Raw genomic sequence first — 13,512 nt, forward strand, 5'->3', positions numbered from 1 at the left:
CAGCAAACAGTACTGACTGAATGGAGTGACTTTTGTTTCCACTACGTCTTCAATTACTTGAAAAATCTGTTTCCATCACTGTTTTTTACCTTTCTCTTATACCTCATCCAAACCTTTTTTTGCAATATTAAAGCTTTTTTTTCTCAGTTTTTCTCTTTTTTTTGTAATATATTTTCAAAAATCATAAAAAATTTGCATGGAGGTGGATGGAAAACCCCCAGGTGGCAGCACAGAGGTGCTCTACACAAACAGATACAAACCAAGATCTGAAATCATCTCTGTTCTCAAGTTTCTCTCTGCAGATACAGATTCTTATTTGTATGTTGAGGTTTTTGTGACTGAGCTGTAAAACAGAAACAGCTCATTCAAAAAGCTGTGTTTCTGATCAGGACTCACATGCAGGATCTGAAGGATGTGACCAATAACGTTCACTACGAGAACTACCGCAGCAAGAAGCTGGCCGCCGTCACCTGCAACGGAGTGGACGCCAGCAAGAGCAAGGGTCAACTGACCAAGTATGCCACCTTCTGACCATTCAGAGAATTACAGCTGTTACAGTATAACAGAGTAATACAGTATTAGTGTCAGCGTTAGTAATGCAGTGTTAGTCATACAGTATTGCAGAGTAAGATGCTTTCCTGTGTGGTTATAAAGTACTTATGTTTGGATACAAACAATATTTTTAAGAAATTTAAGACCTTATTGTTAAGAAATGAAAGTTAGGAGGTGAACACTGTGAACATTACATTCATTTATAGAATACTGATAAGGTGTGGTTTGTATTTGGCTGCTATTCAGAGATTTCGGATATTCTGTTCACCACTAGAAAGAGACTTTTAGTCTAGACTTCTGATAGAATCGTCTGTTTGTGTGAATGTGTGTGTTTGTGTGTCAGTGTACGTACATGTTTATCAGTTTGGTGGATGTTTATTAGTTTGTTGGATGTGTTTATTGACAGTTCCTCACGGTGTTGGTTGTGTTAGTGTTTCTAATGATGGTGTGTGTTTGTGGTCAGGAGTCCTCTGGCTCAGATGGAGGAGGAGCGGAGAGAGCATGTGATGAAGATGAAGAAGATGGAGACGGAGATGGAGCAGGTGTTTGAGATGAAGGTCAAAGAGAAGAAACAGAAACTGAAGGACTCCGAGGCAGAGGTGCGTGTGTGTGTGTGTTTGTGTGTGTGTGTGTGCTTGTTTTTACACATTTTCAGGACAAAAAATAGGGCTAATATGTACGAGGAACAAAATGATCATGACTTTTTCAAGTGTTTTTAATTTAAAAAATCTGTGTTTTATTTGTTTAAAACTGAAAGAAAACATCTCTTTTTGGTTCCCGAAATTAGAAAATATTTATTTTTTATTTAAATATACAATAAATGTTGTATTGTATTGTAAAAGGGCAGCTGGCATAAACAAACAAACAAACAAGTAAATAAATACATACATACATAAATGGAAATATGAGGTTTTGTTCCGACAGCATCTATATATAATGCATATGGCACACATTATTATTGCATGCAGGTATTAGACATTAGCAGATCTATAACCTTGTATCCTAACAATATAAAAACATACATGCTGTTATTTTCTCTGTGTTCAGTTGGTGCTTTTTAACTGACATAACTAGAAAACTATGAAAAAAGGTTTAAATACTACAGTGTGAATACTGTGTGAATGAATGTGTCACTGTTGGCACTCAGTGTGTTTGAAGTTGTTTGTTTGATCATGACTGTGAATGAAGTGTAACAGCACCTAGATCAGGTTTCGCGTGTAGCAGTTGTGTATATGTGATGTCATGTTTTCAGGTGGTCCGCTGGTGGTCATGGTGGGTGAAAGGGCAAAAATATATATCATACAATACTGAAAGACGTTTTCACTACGCACAACATGTCTGACAGTAGTTTTTCTGAGGAACAAACAAAGTTTGGTTGAAAATGCACCAGCAAAGGAGGTGTGTAACTGCTGACTGTGTCTGTGATGGTGTCTGTTCTGCAGCTGGAGCGACGGCATGAGCAGATGAAGCGGAACCTGGAGGCGCAGTATAAAGAGCTGGAGGAGAAGAGGAGGCAGTTTGAGGAGGAGAAGGCCAACTGGGAGGCGCAGCAGCGCATTCTGGAGCAGCAGAAACTCGACGCCTCCAAGTGAGACACGCACACAAACACAGCTGCCCGAGGCATTTCCCGCACATTAGCCTCTCCCACTCTTCTCTTCATCTGTTTGTTTTTCCTCTCTTTTTACTTTGTTTCTTTGCTGTTTCCTTCCTTTCTGTTTTCTTTTTCTTATCACCCCCCAGTCTGCCTTGCTCTCCTCTGTCTCTCTCTCTCGCTTTCTCTCCTTCATAATACATATTTCCCTATATCAGGGGTCGGCAACATGCGGCTCTTTTACTGCCCTGTTGTGGCTCCAGAGATGAATTAGATTTGTAGGTAAAAATAAAATAATCCTCCTTTACAGTAAAATAAAGCTCTGCTGATCGTTCAACACAGTTTAACAATAAATGGTCTTAAACTCTGGAGTTAATGTAGAACTGCTAATTCACCCTTTAACCCTGAAGATCAGCGCAGACTGCTGGTCACCATAGCAACACAGACAACAGTCTCGCCTAGCTAGTATCTAACGAAATGGCAAAGAGAGAGATTTAAGACGAACATCGGTAATTTGGAGATGAATGGACTTATTAGTGTTTATAATCACTCCAGCTGGTTTCCTGATACGTTTAATCTGCAGTGACAAACACTAAAAAGTCGTGAAGCTGAAGTCGCTTCTCATTCGCCAGCTTCTTGTCCAAATTTTCCCATTCCACCTTAAATGGTGCAGCAGGTACATTCTGGCGCCTCAGTCACCGGTTAAGGTGGAATGGGAAAATATGAACAAGAAACTGGTGAATGAGAAGCGACTTCAGCCTCGTAAAAAGTCGAACGTTGAGAGACATTTTACAAGAAAATGTTCAACTTTTACGGAAAAGTTTCCTGCCTGAGATGCGAGAAAAGCACCTATAGCTGAGCTGAAGCTTAAAGCAGAGCAAAGTAAGTCTGCTTTTTCATGTATGCTATATTTTCAGCCTATACTAGCACATACTGAGACATATTTACAGCCAAGATGGTGAAATGGACAAAAAATGTTGTGGCTCCCAAGGTAGTTTGATTTTTTTTTGAAAGGTCAAAATGGCTCCTCTTAGCATTTGAGTTACGACCCCTGCCTTATATCTATATATAATATGTAATAAAATGTCCCATGTGTGTTATATAATTATATACACTCGCCAAGCACTTTATTAGGAACACTTGCTCATTCATGCAGTTATCTAATTGGCCAATCATGTCACAGCAGCACACCTCATACTATCATGCAGATACAGGCAGCAGCTTCATTTAATGTTCATATCACCCATCAAAATGGGGGAAAAATGTGATCTCAGTGATTTTGACTGTGGTGTGATTGTTGGTGCCAGACGGGCTGGTTTGAGTATTTACTGCTGATCTCCTGGTTTGTTTTTAATGAATGTTTGTTCTCAAAAAATGTTTGTTTTCATCTGGCCATTTACTAAAAATTGTGTCTTGAAAATAAAGGAAAAAAATATATAAAAGTAAACAAACAAACACATACTTGGCTTTCATTTAAGTCCAGTCTAAACAGAAGTAGGTCTCTCACTTAAGGAGCTAATTTCATTGTTCTTCCCCCTGTTTTTCAGGACCATGGAAAAGAACAAGAAGAAAGGGAAAATCTTTTAACGAGGCCAGAGTCCTTTCCTCCAGCACAACAACAGAAACTCCTTTTTACATCCCTTTTGATGCTCGCATGATTTATGACCTCTGGGTTACACACACACAAACACACACACACACACCACACACACTCACACACAGCGTTGCACTCATCGTTTGCTCTAACATTCCATTAAAACATTCCAAAAACACACAGAAGTTTGTTTTGTACATGTTTTAGACGCTTATATGTAACTACATTTTGCATACAAACACATCGTCCACCTAACTCCAGTTAATCAGTTTGCCCTCTTGTGGACAGTGGCTGCTACTGCACTCCTGTCTGAGCGCATGTCTGTTAGATGGTAATGACGAGGAGGATATTAATAAATGTCCCTCTGATAACTAATGGAATTGAGCACTGCAGTACTATCATTGTGTCTGCTGAGGTCAGAACAGCCTTGTTTTCAAACATCGCTGGTGTTTCATTCATGCATTAACACACTCATTCGGTTACGGTTGTTATGTCACTCATTCTTCTACAAGGGGATGCTCATATGAAGAGATGGTCTGAATCAGTAGGTGGCAGATGTGGCTGTGAACGTCAGAAGTAGAGTCAAAGGGGCATTCCACGTTTTTTTTTAAAATCTCTGCATATGTAAATCACCGAGGTGTGAAAAGAGTGCATCAGAGTGGCGACTCGGGTTTCTTTACAGTGGTGGTGATAGGAACCAGGGGGTCACCATGTCTACAACACAGATTTAGCCATTTTATTTGCTGTCAAAACCACCAGTGAACCCACACAAGTCTTCTGAGTTTTATATGTAATGTTGATGATAAAATAGTGAAAAATCTGAACAATGCATTTTCTTTGGGGACTGTTTTGTCTTATAACCGTCTGCATGTACCTCTTCATCATAAATGGATTTTGAAGAACTTTTCTTAAACATCAGGCTGCCGTTTCATGTAATAACTTTCTGTGCAGCAGTAAAATCTACAGACGTCTGGTTCCTATCACCATCACTGTGAGCAATTCTGACTTTGTAAATGTTCTAGAAAGGAGCATTTTGTGTCAAACCACTCTAAATTTTGGAAAATTGCTGTGTCACACAGTGTACAGCAGTGTAATAACATTTCCAGACAGGAACTGAGTGGGACTACGGCTTAAGAGGGTATGTTTTATGGTTTACTGAACGTCATATGAGAGTTTGTTAGATTGCTTAGGAGATAATGTGGTGGAGCTGGGTTGTGTGTGTGTTTGTGTTTCACTTTAATGGGGTCATAGATAGTATCTGAAGTTCCGCTCCATGTAACACGTTTCTGTACAGCTCCAGCTCATCTGATTAAACTGTTACAATTTGATTTTGTCATTATAATAAACCCTTGCTGGATCATATGTATTCAGATAATATTGTCCCTATAATGCATAGTGTTATGCGCCGTCGGCATGAGTGTCAAAATGTACTCAATGGTAACAGTGATGACTGATGTGGATGGTTATGATGACAGTAATGTTGATACTTATATAAATGGTTCAATCTGCCCTAATTTGGTTGCAGAACAACACAAACCTAAAGGGCAGTTTTATCTGTTTGTGGGTTTTTTTTTTCTTTCTATTTTTATTATTTTTATTTTCCTTTGTCTGTGGAGTGATGAAAATCTATCTCCCCCTACTAACGATTTTCCATGACCCTCACTGTTGTGGACCGGGCTTCTTCTCCAGGTTCTTCTAATGTGAAAGGTGCCAGGTTATGAGCTACAACCTACCTTGTACAGTCATTGGCCATTTTATCAGAAACACCTACCATATTTTGTATCTGCAGTGAAAAAAGTGACTCCTTAAATTTGCTTGATTTAAACATTTAAATCAAATAAATGCAATGCAGCACTTTTTCAGTGCAGTTACTGACAGTAGCCCATGTGTTGCTATACGCACCCTACATGGCAGTAGTGTGGTACGAGTGTATGAAGCGCAGCAGTGTTACTGTTACTTTTAAAAGCGGCATAGACGTTTGCAGAGGATCTGATCCTGGATCAGTCGGTGTGACTGCCCTTAAATCAGTATAAGGAGCTAACGTCCACCCCACTCATTGAAAGCTCAATGCCCAAATACAGGGATACTGTACTTTAGTAACCCTCTCCATGTCCTGTGAGGCTCACTAATAGGATCTAAGACTAGACTATAACAGGCCAGATAGAACATACTGAGCAGCACATACTAACCTCAGCTCTTCACCTGAATTTGACAAAGTAATTTATTATCAGTGTGGTTATCTACACATCCGCAACCTTCATCAACCAAGGGTGAGCAAAAGTGTCACACCTAAAAACACACACACACACACACACACACACACACACACACACACACACAGAGTCGTCCACTATGCAAGTTCAAACACTTTCGTTCTTCCGGCTGTGCATAGGAAACTCCTGATACTCAGAACCAACACAGTTAGTGCTCTGAACTCATGCGCTGCGCAAAGCTCTCAGTAAAGCTGGACTCAGTCAACCTTTCGCTATAATCCTTCTCAAAACTTTCCCTAACCATTCCCAAACCTTTCTGTAGCCATTCCCAAACCTCTTTAATCATTCCCAAACCATTCCCAAACCTTTCTCTAACTGTTCCCAAACGTATCTCTAGTCCTGTGTTTCTCAACCCGGTCCTCAGCACTCTCCAGACAGCCCACCTTTTACTTTTATCCCTATGTGCTGCAAGTTTGGTTGGAGCAAAAGTATGGACCGTCTGGGGGACCCTGAAGACCCTGTTGGGAAGGAACTGGTCTAACCATTCCCAGACCTACCCTTTAGACATTCCCAGACCCCAGATTTTTCCCTAGCCATTCCCAAAACTTTCCCTAACCATTCCCAAAACCTTTCCCTTTAGAATTTCATAAACCTTTCACCTTCATAACGCTAGAGCCCAAAACCCGCCACCCCTAATTTTTTTACTTGTTTTTATATGTACACAGCTTTCAATGTATTGATTTTTCTTCATGTTATTATTGTCTATTCTGTCTCCCTAACTGTACATTATTACTATTAAAGATGAAATGGTTATGCTAAACACAACATTGTGCATCATCCTTATCTCAGATCTACACTCGGTTTCTCTGGTTCTGCTGATGTGTGTGTGCTCACCGACAGTGCTGCTGTCTTACTCTTAATACTGAGACAATGGAAACAAATTTATTTGCATCATTTTATTGTGTTATTTGGGGCCACAGCATTAAAAAGCATTGATAGTATTGAAAGAAAGGAATACATTCACTGTTAAAAAACAAGGTGTTGAATATTGGAGCGTTTCAACTTTTGGTGTTGCTTTTGGGTTGCATGGAAGCTGCAGCACTGAAATCTGGACTTCATTCAAGGCGCTGGGACATCTTGCTTGCAGAACTTGGCCTTAACTGTCGTAACCCTGAAAGACACCAATAACACAGTCACAGCTGTGGAAGCTTAGATCTGACCTCATTTACCTCCAGACAGTCTCATCTATATATTCAGTAGTAAATCAGATGTAAAATGTGTTTATAGCACCAGATTAAACAGTAACTCTCATGTATGTATCTTCCAAAGGTAGATACTCACACATAGCCTGGCTTTGGGCACTCAGATGGTTTTTCTCAACTTTTACGATTAGTTTGGGTGGAATTTTAGGCCTGAAGAAGCTGAAACCGCACTGAACAGGATGACCCATGGGATCCGTGGCATTAGCTTAGAAGGAACCAAACTATTTTGGTTTATGTTTTAAATTACAGGAAAAACCAACCTGCCCTCATTATCATCAGCACCTGATCACAAAGTACATGTGAAATAGAAGCTATTCTGGATGAAATGATGTTCAAACATATGCAGTGTTCTTTATCATCTGTCTTCTCATTATGAACATCTAGACCTGCTTTGTCTCCACATTCCAACTACTATTACTATTATTCCAAATAATAATTAGAAAAATGATTGCCATAATTATTCCTTAAAGGAGAAATTCAACCATTTTGCCACAAATATAGCCATTTACTATCCAAAACCACCAGTGAACCTACACGTGTCTCCTGAGTTTTATATGGAATGATAATGGTAAAATAGTGGAAAATCTGAAATAATAAATTTACTTTGGGGTCTATTTTGCCTCACAATGCCCTGCATGTATCCCTCCACCATGAATGGATTAAAATAAATGGATTACTAAGACGTTTCTGGACAAAACTTTATCACCAAAGTATCATAAAACAGTGTCTCAGTCACCAGTCAGTGTATTCAGAACCATTTAATGCAATAACTTTCTGTGAGGGAGCTTTTAGAGGTGGACGTCTGGTTCCTATCACCACCACTGTGAACAGTTTCACACTAAACCACTCTGAACGACTCTGTTTACATCTTAACCCTTTAATTATGTAGAAATATTGATTAAATGGTGGAATTCCCCTTTAATCGCTGCTACCCCCACATAATAATGCATTATTTGTAATAATTTTGTCATGATTATTCTTCATGGTAATACTAGTTATTATTAGCAGTAATGTTCAATAGTATCGTTTATTATTGTGATCTATGTCATCAGCAGGACCAGCCCCAGGACCAAACACACACAGCTCATCTTCATCTCCTCTGTAGGCGTCTGATGTTCTGTTTCTCTGGTGTTATCTTGACTTTGATCTGATGACGTTCACCCTCTTTTTTTAAATTTACTTTAATCCTAAGGGTGAACTTAGGGGTAGGTGGCTCTGCCCCCTGCTGACCAGTGTGGTTGTGTAGAAGTTATTGCACTTTTGAGGAGAAGATTAGGTTTATTTCATACAGAGATGTTCACAGATCACTGGTTTGGTTCCGTCTCCCACAGAGAACGGGAGCAAACAAAAATGATAGTGAGTGTTATCACCCCTCAACTGGCCCAAACCATCTTCTTACTGAAGTCTCAAGGTTATGTACTCGTGATAGAGAGGCATAGGAAAAGTACAGACGACCTGACAGAATGACTATTCTGATAAACATGTAGGAGTTATACAATTAACCACACTCCAAGACCCGCCCCACTCACATACACACACACACACACACACACACTCACTTCCTCTCAGAGCAGAAACTGTAGTCTCAAGATGACCCTTGATAACTTGCCTGATGTGTGAATGCAGTGCATGAGACATCCGTCAGTCACTTGAGACCTGAGAACCAGTCTATTCTTATATAAACACTAATTAATAAATGCAATTAAACACTAATTAATTAATGCATTGTTCTCTAAATTCAGTTAATTATACTTGAGCAGCTTTAAGTGAAAATGTATTGTTGAAAACTACACAAAGAGATGATCTACAGTACAGAAGATACTTTAATATCTGAGCTACTGAAAGAGAAAATATGAACCGTTCTAAATCGCTCATCTCCAGCTGTGTCTCATTACAGTAGTTCTATACACTCTCACTGGGTCAGTACCCCTCCTGTCACTGGGGTGGGACCCTCAAGGGTGCATCTCAGTACCTTTAGTCAGGGAACATAACTGTACCATAATCCACTGAAATGATATGTTCTAAGCTGTACTGACTCCACACACCCCGTCTCGTCTCCAGGCTCTTTTTACTTTATTGTTTTGTTTTAAAACATTTGGTTATGAAAAGGTACAAATACAAACTTTTCACATGGAAAAACTTTAATTTAAGGTTCACAATCAGACGTATTACCGAAGTATTCGGTAAAGTTCAGTAGTGTCGCAGAAGAAGAAGAGAAAAGAAAGGCTGAAACTTTATTTGCAGGGTACTGTTGCTTTGGTCAGAGCTGGAGAGAGTAACCAGATTATTAATAATAATACACACACTCATCTAAACCGCTTATCCTTCGGGGTCACGGTGGGGTGCTGGAGCCTATCCCAGCTGTCATCGGGCGGAAGGCAGGATACACCCTAGACAGGTCACCAGTCCATCGCAGGGCAGACAGACAGACACATTCACACACTCACTCACACCTAGGGGCAATTTAGCATGTCCAATCGGCCTGACTGCATGTTCTTGGACTGTGGGAGGAAACCGGAGTACCCGGAGGAAACCCACGCAGACACGGGGAGAACAGGCAAACTCCACACAGAGAGGACCCTGGTCGCCCGGCTGGGAATTGAAGGCCATTTTTGCCGTGAGGTGACAGCGCTACCCACATAGAACTTTTTCTAGTTCTATGATCTGTTCTGTCTACCTAAATGTGCATTATTAGGAGACGGTTATACTAAAGACATTATAGGTCATCTTCATCTTCTCATTACACTCTACAGTATCACCACAATATAACTCTCACTGCATCACTCCCTTATATAATATCCATGTAATACTGTGACAATGTAAATGCTGCACAGCATAAAATAACCATTAAATATAAGCTTTTAGCTGCTCTGTGTGCTGAAGTGTGGGTTGGGTTGAAGCTGCAGCTCTCAATTCTGGATTTGCTGCAGGTCCTTCTTGCAGAATCTGCCCTTCTTCGTTGTAACCCTGAAAGATACAATTTAGATTTAATATAGAAAGAAATTTGTTTGTGACATATTAAAACAATAAACCACATATTGTCTCTATCAGAACAAAACCTCATATCGTAATTTTGAAAACAGCAGTTGTCGTTTACATTGTCCCGAAATTTTTATGATGAATGAACCAATAGAAATCTTCCAAAACTAGCTGGGGAAGAACCTCATTACATTAGAGCAGCACTATGTAATATTTTTGTTGAAACTGAAAGTAACATTATTAAGTATAGAGAAAAACAAACACACTAAAATATGGCGAGTGTGAGCTGCTGCAATTCACCTGCAAAATCTTAAATAATCATGTGAAAGTCGGAAGTACCGGGATGGATTTTGTAGGAATTTTTTGGACCATGTCGTACATCTTTACATATAACTTCACACACACAAGCTCAAAAAGAATGTCCATCTCGATGTTTAGGTCTGTAATGACCTCAAAATCAACATCATGCTGATGAACATCTGATCACAATAGTAGATAATTCACTCACATCCTCAGAAGACGCTCCTTCACCAAGTTTAGACTGAGATCTCTTTGAATTCTCTTTCAACACATTCGCATAAGTCAGATCTGTCTGTTGGGGTCTGAAGCACAACCGTTACAAAATGTTCTTCCCCATGTTGTATGCAATTATATGTTTCCACCAGAGAGGTCTCCAAATCCCCAAATCCTAGTGTTGCGTTAACTTACATTAAACTTTGGAATGTTTTCTCCTTTTTCTGAAAATTTCCCATTTTGGAGATAAGAGATTTTGTTCCAACAGTGACGATATACATCTTACATATAAGACAGATACTCACACATAGCCTGTCTTGGGGCAGTCGGAATGTGTTTTTACCACTTCTAGTATTTCTTTGTCTGGAATTTTAAAAGGGACGAAGTTGAAACAGCAGTTATCAGGCTGGCCAAGAGCATGGGCTGAGGAAGAGAAGAAGAAAACATATGAAGCTCTGCTTTCTAATTGTGGAACACTTGGACCAGCATCCTCTGAACACCTAGACTAATTTTACTATTGCTACTAATAATAAACATTGTAGTAATATGGTTATAATAATACACATAATTAAACATTTTGTTATCATTTATTGATCATTTATTACCATTATCAGTGGTAGTTGTTCTTACTGTTATTTTAAGAATACTAATTATTATTATTAGCAATAGTACAGTCACTGTTATCACTGTGTTATAATCAGAGCTGTGAATAATGCAGAAACACTAACTGAAATTATGATTAAGAAGAAAAAGTATCAAAGTAATAAAAATCTATTTTTAAACACACTCAACTAAATATACAAATCACAATGTTACAGATTAAGGCACAATCACATTTCACACCCCCAACACACACACACACTCTTAACCCCTAGCCCTCTGTTTTGCGCATTCACTTCTAGGGGTAGGGTGTCCTGATTCTTGTTGAGATAGAGGGGTAGGGTGAAGTGTTTGGGCTGCATGACCCTCCAAACGGAGGTTTTTCAGAGGCCAAACGGAGTGATATGAGGAAAAAAGAAAAACTGGAAAGACGGAGCACAAGAGACCAAAGAAGCCCACAAATGTGAGAATTTTCTCCATAAAAAATTCCGATAACCACTGTAATATCTTAGCTAATAGCATGTTAATGTCTCGGTAGCTAGCTAGCTAACTTTCCCATTCCACCTTAAATGGTAGAATGTAACTTCTGCACCGTTTAAGGTGGAACAGAAAAATTTGAGCAGGAATTTGGTGAACACCTGACTTCAGCTTCATATCACTGAAGAATTAGGGGTGGGTGATAATAAATAATTGCCCCCTTCTTTGAAGATCATATGATGCCCTAAATGTAACTAAAGCCCAGCAGTGAGGAGCTGAACTTTACCCTCCTCTGCTATCACTGCAGACTGGCAGGGTCGCCTACAGAGCAGCGCTGGTAGCTGTTAATGAAGTGATGCTCTTTTTATTTGAGGGTCCCATTTCAGAGGGAAGATTTCAACCACTACCCCTTGTAACTCACTTCTAAGGGGTTAGGGTGGCACTGGAAAACAAGGGGTAGTGGTAAAAATAAGAAATGGGATTGGGCCAAAGAGTCGCACCTCCTGTTTATTGTCTTCAAATATTAAATTTAATGCTGGGTACAAATCACACTCTTGTCTTACCACATGTAAGAATTAGTATTGTAATTAATAGGCAGAACTGTTTCTTTCAAAAAATAAAAAAATAATAAGCATAGTTTTGGGCAGTTTTTTCTCCAATATGAATTTGACTGGATGTTTTAATAAAAAAATCAATTAAAATTAAATATTTTTTTTCTCTTGGAACTAAATCAGAGTAGAAATTAATACAGGTACATAAGATTAAATCATAGAACTTTTACATGTGTTCATTTTTTAAAAAGTACTTTTACTTTGCCAGTTTAGTTTTTAAAAACATTACAGGGTAAAAATGAATTATGAGCATATCAGCTCAAAACTAATTAGTAAAAAGCTCGGTTAAATTTAAAAGATTCAGTTTGGAAAGCCAATCAAAACAGAGCAGCTTCAACCCTGATCAGAGATGTTTAGGAACATACTTTGTCCAAATGGACCTTCATTGTTTTCAAATGAACTAAAGAAAACAGCTTTATTATCAGCTTTTAAACTCTCCCTCTTGAAACCTGCCAACATTTCTGTGTCTCACAACTCAGCCGAAAGGCACAGCTGGCTAGCTTCGTATTCGTTTCATTACTCTGCTTTACAAAGAAAAGGCTGCGGTTCCTTAAACTTAATCTGTTGCGTGTGTTTCTTTCTAAGTGCCTGTTAGTCAGCAGCTGTAGTTAACGTAGGTGTCGACCCACATCCTACAGTTTACCTCAATAAAATATGGTACTTTTACAGCTTCGTAGCTTTTCTTTTAAGATTTACTGCCCTAAACAGTGATCTGATCAGACTGTGGTGGAGTGTGAAGTACTTTCGTGTGTGCGCTGTACTCAGAGAAAATACAAGTCACCTCTCGAATAAAGAGCCATGAGTTATGCTGTAATATTCAGATCGTTATTTGGTCTGATTGTAAAACTGTAAAAAAGTTTTCGCACCTGAACTGTAAGTTACTTAAAAATGTATTTTTAAGAATACACTAATCCTCAATCTCAAAGATGGAACTACTTTAGTCAGTTCACCAAAGAACACAGCCTGACTCTGCTCTCTCTCTCTCTCTCTCTCTCTCTCTCTCTCTCCTCTGTGTGTGTCTTAAACTGTGAGAGAGGCCGTTTAGCTGTTTAACTGTCAAAGAAAAGTTACATTCCTGATTGTGTATGAAGTAATTAGTATGATTATCAAAGGAATATAT

At 39.1% G+C, this 13,512-nt stretch overlaps 1 protein-coding gene across 2 annotated transcripts in view; it reads left to right on the forward strand.

The window, feature by feature from the left end:
• LOC118806655 (septin-7-like) overlaps window positions 1-6,775 on the forward strand; it is a 59,062-nt gene extending 52,287 nt beyond the window's left edge. For both annotated transcript variants that reach the window (XM_036568156.1, XM_036568157.1), the window contains exons 10-13: window positions 390-515; window positions 1,016-1,151; window positions 1,995-2,140; window positions 3,691-6,775. In XM_036568156.1, the coding sequence (XP_036424049.1) occupies window positions 390-515; window positions 1,016-1,151; window positions 1,995-2,140; window positions 3,691-3,730 (448 nt within the window). In that variant the 3' untranslated portion in view covers window positions 3,731-6,775. The remainder of the gene's footprint in view (window positions 1-389; window positions 516-1,015; window positions 1,152-1,994; window positions 2,141-3,690) is intronic.
• The last annotated feature ends 6,737 nt before the right edge of the window (window positions 6,776-13,512 follow it).

The sequence above is a fragment of the Colossoma macropomum genome, unplaced genomic scaffold, assembly GCF_904425465.1.
Source record: "Colossoma macropomum unplaced genomic scaffold, Colossoma_macropomum, whole genome shotgun sequence".
In the NCBI taxonomy this organism is placed as follows: Eukaryota; Metazoa; Chordata; class Actinopteri; order Characiformes; family Serrasalmidae; genus Colossoma; species Colossoma macropomum.